Source organism: Pteronotus mesoamericanus, unplaced genomic scaffold, assembly GCF_021234165.1.
Source record: "Pteronotus mesoamericanus isolate MK-2021 breed Mesoamerican mustached bat unplaced genomic scaffold, CSHL_Meso_final contig_163, whole genome shotgun sequence".
Lineage (NCBI taxonomy): Eukaryota > Metazoa > Chordata > Mammalia > Chiroptera > Mormoopidae > Pteronotus > Pteronotus mesoamericanus.
The window spans coordinates 14,921,226-14,938,998 of record NW_026555064.1 but is presented as its reverse complement, the minus strand read 5'-3'; the positions used below and the strand labels follow the sequence as shown (position 1 = coordinate 14,938,998).

General features: G+C 41.1%; 1 protein-coding gene across 1 annotated transcript; it reads left to right on the top strand.

Moving 5' to 3' along the window:
* Positions 1-2,789: 2,789 nt before the first annotated feature.
* On the top strand, positions 2,790-15,244 carry LOC129061414 (phenylalanine--tRNA ligase beta subunit-like). The gene is given in 4 exon segments (XM_054562061.1): positions 2,790-2,869; positions 3,656-3,726; positions 13,921-14,007; positions 14,010-15,244. Coding segments are annotated over 4 exon segments (1,473 nt in total).
* The last annotated feature ends 2,529 nt before the right edge of the window (positions 15,245-17,773 follow it).

The following is a 17,773-nucleotide window of genomic DNA, read 5'->3' as shown; positions in this document are numbered from 1 at the left end:
GAGCCTATGTTGTGCATGACTAATAATTATGAGGGTCCATGGAACTATAGAAAATACTAGTTTGGGAACGACTGAATTGGCTCCTCAGTCTGGAACCTTGGGCAGTTCACATTCAAGATTCATGTTTGTGTTTCTTTACGGAAGGTGATTTCTTTGGAAAGCACCCTCCATCCCAAATGTATTGTCTGCATGTGACTCATGAGTGTGATATGTGAACCAGTGCCTATGTAGCACTTAAAAGTTTTAAAACTAGCTTGGCCTTAGAGGGAATGAAATGGACAACCAAAAATCAGATTAATAACCACTAGATGTCGGTGTTATCACTGGGTAGCAGAGATGATCTTAAATCTTGTTAGCAGGCTTGGTGACCTAGATAATTTATTGCATAAACAGATATTAACAAATACTTTTCCAATTTATTAAAATATAACTGCTTAATTTTCAGAATCAGTTCCTAGATGATAAAGACAAATACAAATATAATTTGGGACAAGATTTAAAGAAACATAAGAATATAGGCTTATGCCCATTAATCAAGCTAAAGAGTTCACAAAACACATTGGTGGTATTTCCTCAATGTTGGCTAATATGTTTAAGAAATCTCTATTGAGCAACAATTTATCAAGGACTTGACTAGGCACCAAAAGGGCAAAATTAATAAGCTAATGTCCCTCAGACAAGGGTGGTTAGCCATGTACCGTGGAAAGGTCGGTGTATTTCAGAGGGACACATAACGCAGCGTGGAGACTGGCGGGAGAGGGTCAGTGCCAGCCCTGCAGACAATTCGGTGTCAGTAGGGCAGGGCTGAGCCGCGGGGGACGAGGCTGGGGACATAAATGCTTAGGGGACTTTTACAATAGTTTATTTAGGTCAGAGGGAAAGAGATCGGCAGATACCTGCACGGACGTACCTCACAGATACACGAGAAGCCATCAGATGGTCACTCTGTTAGTTTCTGCTGTCAACTCTGCACAACTATCTGCACATTGACTGATTTTATCCCTCTTTGCTCTCTTTTTAATCTGGCACACGGACCTCTGTCTTCTATGTGAGTAAGGCTACCGTACGTGCCTGTCCTCTCACACCCATGCCCCACAGCGTGGTGGGGGCCCTGCGGCACTGAGTGCTCTGATTCTTCACCATGCACCCCTTTCTTAGGCTCCTTCCTGCCAGAGTTTACATATGCTCTTCTGTTGCTAATCTTACAAAAGAGCTAACCAACCCACCCCTCCACCAACCCGCGGATATCACTGTTCTCACACAAACTCTGACGACTGTCACTCTAAAGGCATTGATTACACTTGCCACTCACTCACTCCTCAACTGGCAGCATTCTGCCTCTGTCCACACTGCTGTTACCATGGTTACCGAAGACCTTCCCATCCCCAAATTCAATGGGTACTTTCATCTTTACTTTGTTTTGATGGTTTCATAGCATTTGTCACTGTTGAACATTTATTGCTATCGGAAACATCCTCTTTCCACAACACCACATTTTTCTAGTTTGGTCTCTCTACTTATTACCACTATTTGTCAGACATATCATTGCCTTCTCTTCCTCTCAAGTATTGATTTGGCCTAGGTCTCCCCTCTCCTCATTCTCTGCATTTCCCATGGGTACTGTTAATCTACTTTCATGGTTAGATACTTTTACTTATATGCCAAAGACTCTGAAGGCTTACCTTCCAGTAGAGATCTCCTTCATTTCCCTCCTAGCACCTTCAAATCCAATATATTAAAAATTAACATCATTTTTCTCTTAACACTTCTTTGCCAATGTATTCTAACTTTTCTGTTGCTTTCATTGAACTGGAAAGTTTGGCAATATCTTTGATTTTTCTTCTTCTTCTGTGACTACACCCAATAAATTCACATACAGCTAAACTTACTCATTGAGTGCCTACTATGTGCTTAACCCTCAGGATATGGTGGTAAATAAAACATGCAGACCTGGCTTCTTCGAGCTTACGGTTGAGGTGGAGAAGTAGACAGCAAATAGGACAATAAGTCATAGATAACAAGTTGCGATAGATGTTTTAAAAGGCCAGCTTTAAATAAAATATTGAGGGCCTAGAATTAAACATGGTATTCAGGAAAGTGATACTTGACCTGAGACCACAAGAATGGTAATAAATCAGTTACGTGAAAATTGAGGGAAGAGCGTTTCAGGCAAAGAGAAAAAACATCCCACAAAGGCATTGAAGTGGGAAAGAGTTTGCCAGAAGGCCAATATTAAAACTGAAATGCATTTCCATCTCTCCCTGCCGAAGTTCCTAAATGTTTAATGTGCCTCATAAAGCTCCTCAGGATCGTGCCCCTGACTCCTCCTGACCCCACCACTTGCTCTGGCATGACACTCTTTTTATTTATGTCGCCTGGGATGTCCTTTGGCTCCCACACCGCGAGAGGCTTTCTCTAGCTTGGAACACAAGCACTTTGCCGTGCAGCCGAGAAGGTCCCCGCTGCACTCTCTCCTTTACCTGGCCAGTCCCCACTCCTTCCTTCCTCAGGCCCCCTCAAGGGGCCTGCCTGGAGGCGGCCCCACCCCACCTCCTGGCAAGGACGGCTCCGCATCAGCCCCGTGCTCTCCTTTCATAGGCAGCTTTGCTCTGGTTCGGTTTTCCATGCTAGGCGACAGGCTGGATGAGGACAGGGACTGTCTGTGCCTCTTCGCTCTTTATCCTCAGTGCCTAGAGCATCCCGGTCCTATGCTAAGCCCTCAGTAAAAATGTGTTGCATGAAGGGATGAAATGAACGAGTAAGTGGACATTGGAAGAGAGGTAGACATCATGGTCGTGGCCGGATTTCCGAACTCCTGTCAGCGCCCACGGGTGTCGCCCGTATCGACCAGCAGGTTTACGTGGGAAAGGTGCTGGAATCAGTTTGAGAAATTTTGGTTTTACACTTAGGTGCCACAATGTTTATCTGTAATATTCTCATTAAAGAAAGAAAGAAAAACAAAAACACCTTTGACTTCTAGATCTTCCCTCGCCCTATCTCATTTGCACCGCTCTTCTTGTGGGAAACCTCAGCATTGCTGTCCGTAGCTTTCTCCACGTCTGTTCGTTCTATTACCCCATTTCAGTGTGGCTTCTGTCACAATCGCTCGGCAGGGCCTGCTCCATCCATGTCACGAACAGCCTGCTGCTCCAGCCCCAGTGGCCGTGCCGGGTGCCCAGAGGCGTGGGCCCTGTTCCTCCGTACTCTTTCTGGAAACACTTTCTTCTTTGACCTCTTCCTTAGTTCTCCTCACACCTCACTCCTCTCTTGCCCCACACACCTCCACATCCCAAACATCAAACATCGGGGGACCCTCAACTCTTCCCTCTCTGTGTGTCCTTATCTAACCTCAGGGCTTCAGCGAGCATCCATTCCCCGGTGAGGCCCCGTTTCCTGTATGGAGCCCTGATCTCAGATCTGGACCGCAGGCTCACCCGTTCCATGTTCAGCGCGACATCTGCCCCGACAGGCTCCTCAGACATTTACTCTAACGCTTCCAGAACGGACGTCTGCCCTTCCCCCGCAGCGCTCCCCTCCGGGAGCCTTTCTCATCTGAGCAAGTGCCATGCATTCGGCCTGTTGCTCAGCGCTAGTATCTCGAAGTGCACTCCTGACCGCTCGCTCGCTCCGGCATCTCGCATTCCGTCTGTCCCAGTCCTAAGCGCTTTGCTTTGAAACGCGTCTCGACTCAGCCGCTGGCCACCACGTCCACCCTGGTCAAGCTGGGTAACCGTTCCCCTGATTCTGTCCAGGCCCCGCAAGCTTGTTTCTGCACGGCAGCCAGAGTAACTTCTTTGTAAATGTTTGCCAAATCATGTTCGTTTTATTTTCAAATCCTCTGGTCTCTTCTCATCTCATCTGTCCGCACCATGGCCTTTAAGGCCCTGTGTGCAGGCTCCCTACTCTACCTTTCTGGCTACATGTCTGGCCGTTTTTCTTCTTGGCAAAATGTCCTCCAGCCACATCGACTGCTTTCCTTCAATACTTGGCACACTTTGCTGAGTCTGTTCTTTTGCCAGGGACGCTCTGTCCAGGTGTTTTTAACATGGCTTGTTTGCCCTTTCCTTTAAGTCTCTGTTCAAATGTTGCCTTATCTGAGCTTTTCCATTAATACCTCACCAAAAATAGAATCTCCCATCCTTCTCTGTCCTACCCACCTTAACCTCGTAGCACTTGTCATCACTTGACACGTTATATATTTCTTCATTTTAGACAATAGGCACAAAATAGGCACATAAATTAATGTAAAGAGTTCTAATTAGAATTCGGACTTAGGGTTCAAATTCAGAAGGCCTATTCTATTTCCTTCTACTTGACTCAGACAAGGCAAAAAAAAGGAAAGCTTTTTCATAATATGTGTCCTTCAGATGGGATGTTGACCTCTAAGGACAACTGATTATATGATAGAATTATGTGGTTCCACTTTTGGCTGAAAGCTTAGAATCCTTTCTTCCATGTCTGCTGCCCTGACTTTTCCCTGGGTTGCCCTGATTATTCACACTTATTTAACCTGATGGACTCATTCCTCTTATTCTTTCAGCTCAGAGCTTCCTTAAAATTCACTTTGCATAAAAAATGCCGTGGCGCTGTCAGTAACTTAGTTTTCTAAGCCAGTCTGAGTCTCAAAGAAAAATTCTAACCGGGTTTACCTCACTCTTTTAACATCATAACGTTTCCAAAACAACATAACATAGCAAAAATAATTTGAACGAGTTACACAGTAATTTCCCAGCACCTCTCAACACCGTGCGCCAGCTGGTGCTCTCAGGGTGAATAGCTGGGTAATGGCTCAGTTCCCAGGGAGAAGGAAATGAATATCTAAGCAAGTTTTTTGTTTTGTTTTTCAGTGCAATTAAATTCCCTGAAGGCAGACACTGCTTTGTTCAAGGTTGTTTTCCCTGGGCCTAGGATTGTGCCTTGCATGTTGTGGGTATGCTAAAAATAAATGTGTTGAATTAAATGAGTGAATAAATAAAAATAAGCAAAAGCAGTTGACATAAATAGGGAAGCAAGGTAGGTTTTTTTTTTTTTTTTTTTGGTAAGAAACCTTAGATATGATGTGTAAGATATGGGTTTAAACTTTGGTTGGGGTAAGCAAGCCATAGACTCTGTTCACTCACTCATAAAGTGGGGACAGTGAGACTTCTATGATGACCATGAGGATTAAGTGAAATAACATGAAATAAGTAGCACATACTGGACGTTAGATAAAAATTAAGTATTTCATCACACCCCACTGGATCCTCCTTTCCTTTACTTCTTTGAGTTATTGATTGATTTGGCTCTTTCTAGATAAGTAATTTTGGGCAAATCACACTTTTTTTTTTTTTTGGTGGCTCAGTTTCTTCCTGTGTTATTAGGGATCATAATACCCGAATTTTTTTTGAGGATCAAATGAGACTGTGTGTGATAAAGTCTTCTGAAGCCTAACAAGCATCCTGGGACTTAATGAAATACATTATGTTTATTTGGTTAAATTTCTATATTTTCAGTGTCACATAAATAATAGGATCGTATGTGTTGGTCACACTTAACTCACTATGCTCCAGGTTTCTTGAGGACACCAACTTATTCTGGCAAAGTCCCCACCTTTTTCCATCCTTGCAAAACACTTTCCTAACTGCCCTGGTCCGTGTCTCCACAGTCCACGTTAAGGGAGGAGCCAATCTGCTCTGGTTCAAAGTTGAAAAAGAGCCCTCGAGAATGCTTAATTATGTGAGAATATTAAGGAGTAGAATCTTCACTGGGAAGAATAATGGAATTAAAAATGGAACCAAGTGGGCATAATTATTTCTTGGGCCCTTGTTCTCTGGCTTCTTCCTAGTTGCCAGACCTCAGCACTACTGCCCTTGTGGGCCACATAATTCTGTGCTGGGTTTGGGCTTGTCTTTGGCATTGTAGGCTATTTTGCAGTCTCCTTGGCCTTGACCCATTGGATGCCCATAACACCTACCTGGTTGTGACAACCAAAAATGTCTTCAGATAATGGCCAGATACCCCCTGGGTGGGCATGGGGTGAGATCGGGGTGGTGGTGCCTGTAAACAGGTCCCAGTTGAGAACACCGACTTACTGGAAGAATAGAAGGGACTGGAGGGGCTTCCCCAGTTGGAGGTTTTCCCCAGCCTTCAAAGATCGAGGAGCTTTATGCCAGACCTGAGGGGAAGGTGAGTAAGGAGAGAGCTCTCTGATATGAGGTAATTTTCTCTCACTTCTTCTTCCTTCGGGGCAATGAATTCAATGTAGCCTTAGAATGCGGTGACTTTGCTCCCAGCGTCCTGAAGCTGCCACAGTTTATGGTTGATATCCTGGTGTAAATATTATTGATAATAACAATATCCTTTACTCTCAAAGGTGTCCCTGTTTGGACAAAATGTTATATGATCACCTTAGCCTAGGTAGTGACCGGTATTCTAGATGCGGGAAATTCAGTGGTGAAAAGATACAAAATCCATCCTTTCCCATTTGGAGCTCACCTTCCAAGTGGGAGGAAGAAAACACGTAAATGTATTGTGTCATGCTAGTTAGTTACATGTGATAAAGTATGCAAAAACAAGGAAAGTAAGGAACAACAGGTGTGAGGGAGGATGATCCTTTAAATGAGGTAGCTGGGAATACTCCTTCCAACAGTGCCCTTTGAGCAGAGACCTAATGCTGTGTGGATATTGCGCAGACTTCTCGCAGCTCTCTCCGACCTAGATTTAAGTCCAAGGAGCAAAACCTTCCCTTTGGATTTATTTTCTTATCACACATATGAATCTCCTAGGCAAATCCAGGATTTGTGTGGCTTTAAGATTACACAGGGAGAGGTATGCACTATTAAAAAGAAAATAAAATTATGAATAACAATTAGATGAGAAACTCTAAAGCTTAAGCTTTATTAACTTCGTGACTAATCCTCTTCTGGGGGCCCAGATCATCAGGCACTCAGGGAGGAGTCCTGCCTGGAAAAGAAGAGTGAGACTCTTCCTAGAGGGTTTACACCTCCGCCAGGAACCAGCGAGATGCATGGCCTGGTGACACAGTGGGGGCTCCTGAGACTTCACTGAATTCCCAAGCCACATGACGCTGGGCGCAGCAACAAATGGCGGCTGGGCCGTGCTAACCCCTACCCCTCGGCGATAACCCACAGCATTTCATTGCAGGCCAACAACCGGACGCCATGTTGTGAGATAGTTCACCAAGGGAGCTTTGAGGAATAGGTGGTTTTTAATGTGCCATTACTGTTTCCAATGATACCTGGCAGATAATTAGCCTGGCTTGAGCAATTAAGACTGTGTGGTCAAAGTAAAGGAAGCCTGATTTTCTCAAAGTGGGGGTTCCGTGCAGTTTGTTCCATTCAGTGAGCTGCTCCGTTGTGAGCAGACTCAGGACCTCTTTGTTCTTTCTCTTAAACCCCAGAGCTTCTCACTGGGCTCCTATTTGAAGTCTGTCAGCTGAGGTTTTAACCATAACACCGGCCTTATCTTTTCAAAAGGATTGGATCAAAGTAGATTAGTTTTCATCTGAGTTTAACAGGGAAAATGGCCTATGGCTGTCGTTCTGTAATGAGAACTTTCCCAAGAGGCCAACACTAAAGAAATAGTGATGTGTTGACTTCAAGTTTATCATCAGAAATTCATATGTATATATATAAATCATAGCTCTTTGGAGAAGGGATGGAAGAATAAGTAATATAATTTACTATTTCACCTATGAAAAGACCTTAATAAGAACTAAGAATTTCTTTAAGCTGAGTCAAAATCAAGGGTAGTGGCTCATGTCATATATCCTTAAACATCAAACCCTGCTCCAAAAAAGCAATGCATCATGGGAACAGACCGTTTGTGTTCAGGACAGGCTGTGACACTAGATATTAAATTGGGAAAAAGACCAATCAAATTTGTGCATTTAAACAAAGTTTAAATAATAGAATTTTCTTCTAGGAGTTCTAATATTTCAGCTATTAAACCAGAACTACAGTCTTTCTTTTCATATTAATTATTTTTCTTATATTATCAACAAGGCTAAAAAATATTAGCAGTTTTCTATTTGAGCTTTTTCCTCATGAAAGTATGTCCTTTAATGTGCAAGGGAGGTGAGGGGGTTTGTGCTTGTCTTCTTTCAGCCCAAACCCCCAGAGCTGGTTTTAAATTTTTACTCGATAGGTTATTTTTGCTCTGCTGTTTCAGTTAGCATTTGTTTTTCTCTGTCATCAAATACATTACCATGTAGACTTTCGGAGATATCTTACACTAGTGCCAGCATTGGTTTCATTATTATACTGTGCACGGATATCAGAGTGAGAAATGGCTCCAGAAATTGGATGTGATTAGAAAAGTCACTGGTAGTAGTATCAATCGGTCTGCCTAAATGGGAAGAAAGTTTGAGATTCTTTAAAAAAATGTTTTTAAACAAATTGTGAGCAAAACTGATATATATATATATGTGTGTGTACATATGCATATATATATCTATGTAATTATTTATGGGCACAACTTACTATGTTTATTGATTGTTTCACAGTTCTTCAGAGAATTAAACTATCTTACAAAATGGTGTCAGGTATAGAATTTGTATTTGCTTTTACAACTCTTTATATATTTTTCCTAAAATTAAAAAAAAAGTAGATACAACTCTCTGAATTTAATACCTAAATGAATTTTGAGGGTTTCGAAAATTAGAATTGCCACGTCATTTAGATATGAAACACATTTTTTCTAGCAATGAATTTATTACATATTAAAATATTTCTGTTATAAAACAAAATATTAAAAGAAAGTAACATAGTCAAAGATAAGGACTGGTGGTCCCTGTCTCCATCTACGCTTTCCCTCTGGGAAAATCGTGTTTCCCGGAGCCCCGCAGGGCTCACTGTGCCCAAGCGCAACCCCCCTCACTTGCTTTGCATCCTACATTGAAGGGTGTACTTCCGTTAGGGAAAAACTCAAATAAAAAAAATACTAATATTTTGACCCTTGTTGATAATATCAGAAAACTAATATTAAAAATTCTAATTCTGCTTTAGCAGATGAATTATTAGAGCTCATAGAAAAAAAAATTGCCGAATAAGGTATAAACAAAATGCTATGCGGTGCTTCTGGAAAGTGTTTTTTTTTTTTTTAAAGGAGGGATTATATCTCTTTTCTTCCCTTTGATCAACTCACTCGCTGGCGTATAATTGCAATGATTAAAGTTCTTGGAGCCGTGGTTTACCGCGGGCAGATGGGGGCGCATCTCAGAAACGGCGGAGCGGTGAGCTCGGGTCTCTAACAATTTTATGGAGCTGCTCTACCAACCCCGAACTGCCAACTTCTAGAATTCTTGCATGTGAGGGCGAAAGAAACTTAAATTTTGTTTGGGCCATTGTTATAATTATTATTTTTTAATGTGGCCTATCCTCACCCAGAATGATATACCATATAATTATTTAAATCATGTTTTTGAAGAATATCTAATGACATGGTAAAATGCTGGTGATATGTTAAATAAAATTATGAATTAGTTTGTTCATTAGCAAACAAATAACCAAGAGCTTTCAGCTTTTAAGTATTTTAAATTCTTTGTATTCTTTGTTTTTAAAGGTTTCTAATATGAATTAGTAACACTGTGAAGAACATCTTTACACATTAAATTTTAGTACATGGCAGCTCACTTCCTTATTAAACAGTAGTTGATTTGGAAGTTCAGGGTTTTTCATGCATCTTGGCAAATCAGTGTATAATTTTCCCTGAAGCGAAAACCATAGAGTGCTTCTATCCTTGCTTCATTAAAAAGCACAGAGCACTATCCTGAAATATTAAAAATTTGGCTATATATCAGGGACATGCTATCTCATTTTTGTTTTGATTGAAAATTAGTTTTTTTCCTATAAAAATTATTGGTGAACAATTAATAGTCTGAACTAGATGTGTGAGGGAAAGAAACCCTGGAGTCAAGGATCATTCCAAGGCATTTGGCCTGAGCAACTCGAAGTATACAATTTACTCTCATGGGGAAGACTAAGGTAGAAAGAATTCTCCAAACTCAACTTTGGGGGGATTCCCCCAAATTAAGTCTTGAGTAGGTAAAACATGAGATATCTGTTAGAGATCCAAGGGGAAATGTCACATGGGAAGTTAAATATATGAATCTGGAATTCAGGAGAGAGGCTTAAGCAATGAATCTGAGATTCATCTGCTTAGAGGTGACATTTAAAGTGATGAGGTGGGTGAGACTATCCTGCCAAAGAAGATATAAAGAAATGAGAAGAGATGAGACCAGAAAAACTTAAGAGGCTGTGGTCTCTTGGAGGTCACGTGAAGGATTTGCTTTGGGAAGAAAGGCGTGAGAAACTATGTCAAATGTTGATGATAGGACAGATAACATGAGAGCAAAGAAATGAGGGCAGAGATGAGTGTGGCATGTGGAAGCCACGGGCGCCTTCGGGAGGGTGCCTTGGTGAGGGATGGGGTGGAACCTGGCAGAAGTGGGTACGGGAGAAAGTAGGAGGTGCAAATGCTTGGAGAGTGAGTACAGTCGACTCTCGCGGAGTCTTGAAGTAAAGCAAAGGAGAGAAAAGGAGCAGAAGTTGGCGTAGCAAGTGAGGTCAAGTGAACATTTTTTCTTTGTTTTGTATCAATATGGGAAAAATAATATGTTTTTATGCCAGTAGCCTTGATCTTGGAAAGATAGAAAAATTAATGAAGCAGGAAATAGAGGGGAAAAAGGCTGGGACCCTGTTTTTGGAGAGGGTGTGATCAAATATGTATGTGGAGAGACCAGCTTTCGAAAGGAACAGAGTTTGCTGATAAGAGCTGGCAGAAAGGCGAGTAAATGTTGAAAATACTGGTAGGTGATAGATTTAAGGGTGCTTTTTAGCGGAAGCCCCTTACTGATGGCTTTACTTTTTTTTTCAGTGAATTGGAAGCAAGGTCATTAATGGAGAATGAGGGTGGTAGGAAGGTGCTTGAAGTGTGAGGAAACAACTAGTGTGAAATGTCAGCGTGTGACAGTCGAGAGTGAGTGAACTGGGGAAGCACAATATGAATGACAAGCAGCATTAAGGATCCACCTGAAGTTTGGGGTCATGATGTTGAAATGGAGCCAGTCAGCACGGTGATGTGTTTATCTCCAGCCTCTTCAGCCGCCTGGGTGCGGGCATGACGCAGCCGCAAAACGAATGCACCCTGGCTGGTGGTTTAGCCAAAGGGGGACGAGGGAGAAATTACCAAGTGATTTCTGTGAGGACCCAAGGATATGAATATCATGAATGTCCTTGGAATCTAAATGGAGGCAGGAGACAAGTAGGCATGTCGGTGGGTGAGATAAAAAGAATCACGTGTCAGAAACCCCAGCTGGGTGGCGAGACCGGAGGAGCCAGGGCGCTGAAGGGGGGGCGGGGGGGGGGGCGGGGGGGGGGGGGGGGGGGCGGCTGGGAAAGGCGGGGGCGGGGCCGCAGGCGGGACCGCAGGAGTGAGTGGCGAGGGTGTGGTGGGGACCCGACGGTCAGGGCAGTGCCAGGGAGACAAGGCAAAGCAAACCTGGGGCTCAATACTTTTTTACAGTTTTGTAAACTTTTAATTTTAAAAAAAGATATAATCGGAAACTTTTTAATATCATCACATATGAATTAAAGAGATAAGACTGGAAATTTCTGTTAGCATCTGTTTAGGGAAAGGAATAGGATTATCTGAATTTTTTTCCTAGACGTGAAGAGCTGGAAAGTTACACTCCTTTAGTTAATTTTGATGTTGGTTTGATGTTGTATGGGGTTGAGCCAAACAAAATTGCCAATATTCAACTATTTATAACCTATAAAAATGGCGGTTCCTTATGGTTCAGCCTAATATATGTGTGTATGTGTATACACTTGTGTACACAGATCAGTGTGGCAAAATTGCTCAAACAAAAGTTAAACAAAATCTCTGAGATATTGTCAAACGAAAGTTAAAGAAAATCTCTGAGAAGTGAGACATGTGAGGATGAGGAGAGGTTGGAACAATTGTGTGCCATTGGGTAGGAATGAAAGATGAGGCAGCTGCTATGGGAAACAGTATGGGGATTCCTCAGAAGAATAAAAATAAAATTCCCATATGATCCAGCATTTTTGGGTGTATCTGAAAAGAACGGAAGCAGGGACTTGAAGTGATATTTGTATAATTATGTTCAAATATCACTTTGAATATAGCAACATTATAGAATATAGCAACATTATTCACAGCAGACAAAAGGTAGAAGCAATCCAAGTGCCCATTGTCAGATGAATGAAAAAAACCAAATGTGGCATATACATAGAATTAAATATTATTCAGCCTGAAAAAGGAAGGAAATTCTGATACGTGCCGCCGTGTGGATGGAACCTGAGGATGTTTTGCTAAGTGAAGTGTGTTAGTCACAAAAGAACAAATAGTACATGATTTCACTTACGTGAGGTACTGAGGGGAGTCAGGTGCGTAGAGGCAGGAAGCAGAATGGTGGTCTCCATGGGCTGGGGGACGGGGCACAGGGAGTTAATAGTTAAAGAGTTCCCCTTTGGCAAGATGAAAAGAAGACTGGGGATTGGTTGTACAACAATGTGAATGTAATTAATACCACTGAACCGTACACTTCAAAATGGTTAGGATGGAAAATTATGTTGTGTGTTCTACAACAGTTAAGAAATTTAAAAAATTTAATGGGCATTTACAATTACCACTAGTACAAACATAAGCACGTCATTACCTATAGGCAATAATGTTACTTTTACAGCACAGTTCACGCGCCAAAAGTAGTCAGAAAACAGGAATTTACGACGTGGTCACTCAGCCTTTGCAAGTGGTTGTGCGTGACCAAGCTGGCCTCTCCTCCCATCTGGTTCCCGGATGTTCTCAATTATCAAGTGACGACGAAGGGCAGCCTCTGTAAAAACAAATTCCATTTCAGACTTAATCTATTTTGTTAGGGCCAATTTGTATTATGAAGACTTCCACCATAGGATAAATATTTTGGCTGAAGTAATTTTGTATTTGGGATTTCATTCCTTTGATAATGGAAATGTTTACATAAGGATGCTCCCATTTGTGGCCACTTGTAACCAAACACTTCACTCCGATTTCAGTCCCAGTGTTTGCTTTCATGTTTATGAGCAAACCGGGACCCAGAGGTTAGCTGAAGTGACCACATTTTTCTCACATATATTAAAGACATATTGGCTGCCACTATATCGACATATCCTAAAAAGAAAAAGCTAATATTCTACATCTATTATTGTATTCCTATAGAATTATTTTTTACAAGTTATTTGAAAACCTTGTTTTTGGCCATAATTTACAGTGGTCGGTCATTTTTCTATACTTTAGCTTGATATTCAAGTTATTCAGTCAACTCAGGCTTTGATTTAATACCACCTCCCCCAATAGCGTGGTGTAACAGAGTAATTGTAACAGGCTAATGAGAGGAGAGGCAAATTTAATCCATAAGAAGAATGCGTTTGAGCTCCAGGAAGTCCAAAGGGTTCCACGAGAGGTTTCACAAATGAAGGCCTCACATTAGGTGAATGGAGGCGAGCGGAGAAAGGAGGACTGGAGAGGCGTGAGGACTGGGCTCGGGAGGCCTGTGCCTCCGCATTCAGTCCGCGTTTGCACTGCAGGAATCCTGTCTTCGCGGGTCCAGGCTTAGCAGCAAGTGTGATAGTACATTCTCAGTGAAAAATCTTTGAGATAGTGACAGTTTTTTAAAAAGAGTTTTGTGATGTACATTTTTCATGTATATTTTCTGATTGGTCCAACATGATATTAGATTCGTATATTTAAGAAAAGCTCATTATTGGGTCTGCCTGAGCAAGATGGCTGCTGCCGTCTCGGGGATGAGTCAGCACTGGGAGTCCACCGGCTACTCTTTCAGTTCTCTCCCCAAAGCTTCCTTCTCTGGTCTCTCCTCAGGAGTCTCTAGCCCACTCTGCCCCTGCCTTTGCCGGAGACCAGGGAAAAGAGTGTTGGTTGCTGTTGATACCCATGATTTGTACACTTTGTCAGGACCATTTACTTACACTGCAAAGCGACCTTCAGATATCAGTTCAAACCTCTGAATAAAACAAAGGAGTATACAGAATGTGAACTGATGAACACATACAAGACTGACAACTGCCTTAAACATCACTTACACATCGTTGAAAATAAACCCCTGTACCCAGTTATCTATGATAGCAATGGTATCATCTTTTCCATGCCTCTGATCATCAATGGAAATCATTCCAAAGTAACCGTAAATACTAGAAATGCATTTATTGAATGCATAGGAACTGACTTTACTAAGGCAAAAATAGTTCTTGATATTATTGTCACCATGTTCAGTGAATATTGTGAGAATCAATTCATGGTTGAAGCAGTTGGGGTAGCTTTTCCTAATGGAAAATCATTTACCTTTCCAGAACTGGTTTACCGAAAGGAGGTGATGAGAGCTGACCTAATTAACAAAAAAGTTGGAATCAGAGAAACTCTGGAAAATCTTGCTAAGCTTCTGATCAGGATGTCCCTCATTCTGACCTTAAGGTCAGAAATCATTGGTGATGGGAATCAGACTGAGATTAAAATCCCTCTGACCGGAGCTGAGGTTATCCATGCATGTGACATTGTAGAAGATACAGCTATTGTCTTTGGCTCTAACAACATTCAGATGACTCTCTCAAAAACATACACCATTGCTAATCAGTTTCCCTTTAATAAGCTCACAGAAATTCTGAGATACGACATGGCCGCCGCTGGCTTCACTGAGGCACTTGCCTCTGCTCTGTGTTCCAAGGAAGATATTGCTGATAAACTTGGTTTGGATATCTCTGCAACACAGGCAGTCCGTATAAGTAACCCTAAAATGGCTGAATTTCAGATGGCATGCACTGCCCTTCTTCCTGGCCTCCTCAAGACCATAGCAGTGAATCGGAAGATGTCCCTTCCTCTAAAACAATTTGAAATCTCTGACATCGTAGTAAAAGATTCTAGCAAAGATGTAGGCGCAAGAAACTACAGGCATCTTTGTGCTGTTTATTACAACAAGAATCCTGGGTTTAAGATCATCCATGGGCTCCTGGACGGAATTATGCAGCTGCTTGATGTGCCTCTTGGTGAGAAGAAGGGACATGTGATCAAAGCCTCAGAAGGCCCTGCTTTCTTCCCTGGGCCATGTGCCGAGATCTTTGCCAGGGGTCAAAGCGTTGGGAAGTTGGGAGTCCTTCACCCTGATGTGATCACCGAATTTGAGCTGACCATGCCCTGCTCCTCCCTGGAAATCAACACTGAATCCTTTTTATGAAGATGGGTCTCTGCTGGCGGTTCTCTCCCTGAGAGCCCCTTTCTCCTCCACTGCTGTCCTTTAGTCGTGCTCACAGGGAACAGCCATTGTGATCGAATGTTGAAAGAAACAGAAAGCACTGTCAAGAAAAAAAAAACAACAGAAACAAAAAAACCAAACTTATTATTTAGTTTCAGGAAAACCATTTTGTCCAAAGTATTACATTAGTACTATTACATTTTATTAGATGCATTATTGTGTTTGTATTTGACTGTTATATTTTGGTCTATCAACTTTAAACACTAGAAATGTATTGCTGGTTTTATGTTTATATTCATTTAGGAAATATTACAATAAAAATAACAAGTTAATACTGGCAACCTGCCAGCATTTTTTACCTTTAAAGGCTTCATGCATTTGTATATGAATAGGATACAATAGAGCACTCTGGTGTTAGGGAATATTGTGCCTGCGATGTTTGTGTTTTTGTAAAGTTAATTTGCGTTTGGGAATCACAGTATACTGGTTCATCTAGAGTCATATTGTATGATGTTTAGAAGAAAGGTTAAGTTATAACAATATGAAAATAGATATACAATTATATACATACAAAAGACTACTAGGATTTCAACCAATCAATATACGATTAGAAGATTTATCTATGATAAAAGGCATTAGGTATATTTGATAAAGTACTTTGCATTTAGAAATGGCATTCTAAGGGAATCAATAGTACACTCGATTTTTAATTTTGCATTTAAATTATTTGAACAAAAGGTTTCTCCCATCCTATTAGCCATTTTAAAAAGCCTTGAAATGGGCTTGCAATATTTTGAACAGATCGCGATTGCGAAACAGGTCTTCAGTTTTTGCAGCCAAATATAAAAGATGGAGGCCAAAGGTTAAGGGACGGTATGGCTTAGACTCTAAATGGAAAGAGAACAGAGACAAAGAGAAAATGATCTGGCATTATGTGCTCACATCAATGGCAGTAATTAGGCTTTGCAGTATCATTAGATATGATAACAATAATTTATGGCCTTTCATGGTATTTCACATGCTAAGCATACAGAAGCACATGGCAGCGGGACCCTTAATATTTCTCATTGTTCTTTTTTTCCAAGGAAATAATAATATTCAATTGTCATGAACTGGAGAAACACACACACAAATTTTGATTTTATCTTTAAAGGAAAAGAGATTGAATATGTTATGCTTTCTAACCATCTGCAAAATGTATGGTAGCGGTAAAATGCTAACAAGATATTGAGGTGAATATATATAAGTGTACAGTATTTAAATTTATAAAAATTAATTTGACATTATATTAAACACCGAGTTAATGTTCCTACCAGCCTAACAACTGAACTATGACATGTTATACCATAGTGTTAAATTGAACCAAGATATTCCAGGTTTTGATGGTGAGAAACCAGTCGTTAATCAGTTTAAATCTACACATGCTGTGGTTAGTTTAGAAGAACTCCCTGCACGGACACTTTGGAAATGCAGTCTCTATGACAGGGACTGAGAAATGCCTTAAATAGTTAAATATTGCATTTAAGGCAACGTGATGTGGTCAGCACATTAAATTAAGTTGAAGATCTAATTTTTATTTAGTTTTTGAGGCATAGTTACAGAGGGCATTTTAATAATTAAATTAGATTTTTTTCCTTGATTTCGAACTGAGTCTTCAAATGCTCTGGTTGATCATAGTGAAAAGGCAATTGCAGTTCTAAACTTGATTTTGGAATTCAAGTGTCTGTATGAACAGACTCTTTAGCATAGTGCTATGCAATTTTGAAAATTTACCAGACCCCGGTTTCTGAGGCTTTGCTTTGGAGAAAGTCGACTCACTAACCTCAAAGGACGTGAAACAAAGGTGCAGGGTCTGGCATATTCACAGGATTTAAGTGTATTATAAGAGCTATAAAAGGCAATGTAGCTAAATTTATCTTTCTGAACGGCTAAAGTACAGCCTACCTTTGTGTTATGTTTAGGTGAGATTTTGTTCGTTTACCCAATGTTCTTTGTTTTCTGGCTGTACTTCTAACTCACACAGTCTTCTCTCGAAGTGAAAGCCAGGAAGCTGGCACAGAAGTACAAGAAGTGCTGCGCGTTACCTGGTTCTTAGGATAATAATATCAACACCACTTTTAGCCACATTTCAAAGTTCCCCTCTACTTACTCCGATAACTTGTAATTAAGTGCCATAAAATCTCCTTTTCCCAGTTGCTAACTGAACTGACAATTTGACTCTTCTTTCAAAATAAAGCTTTAACTTTACAGAAGTTAGTCATAAACAGGTCTATTTCGTCCACTGGAGGCTTTTAAAATGAGAAATGTAAGCCCAAGAGCAGCACGTGAACTTACTAAACGAGGAGATAGATGAAAAAATGTAAAACAAAACCCAGAAATATAGTTACATCTATCTGACTAGACTTCCAGACTTTGTAAAATAAAATCCTTACTCCTCAAATGGCTTTTACTTTGCCCAATAGACATATTTCATCCCCACTTCTGACGCTATCCAATCTATTGCTTTCAGCT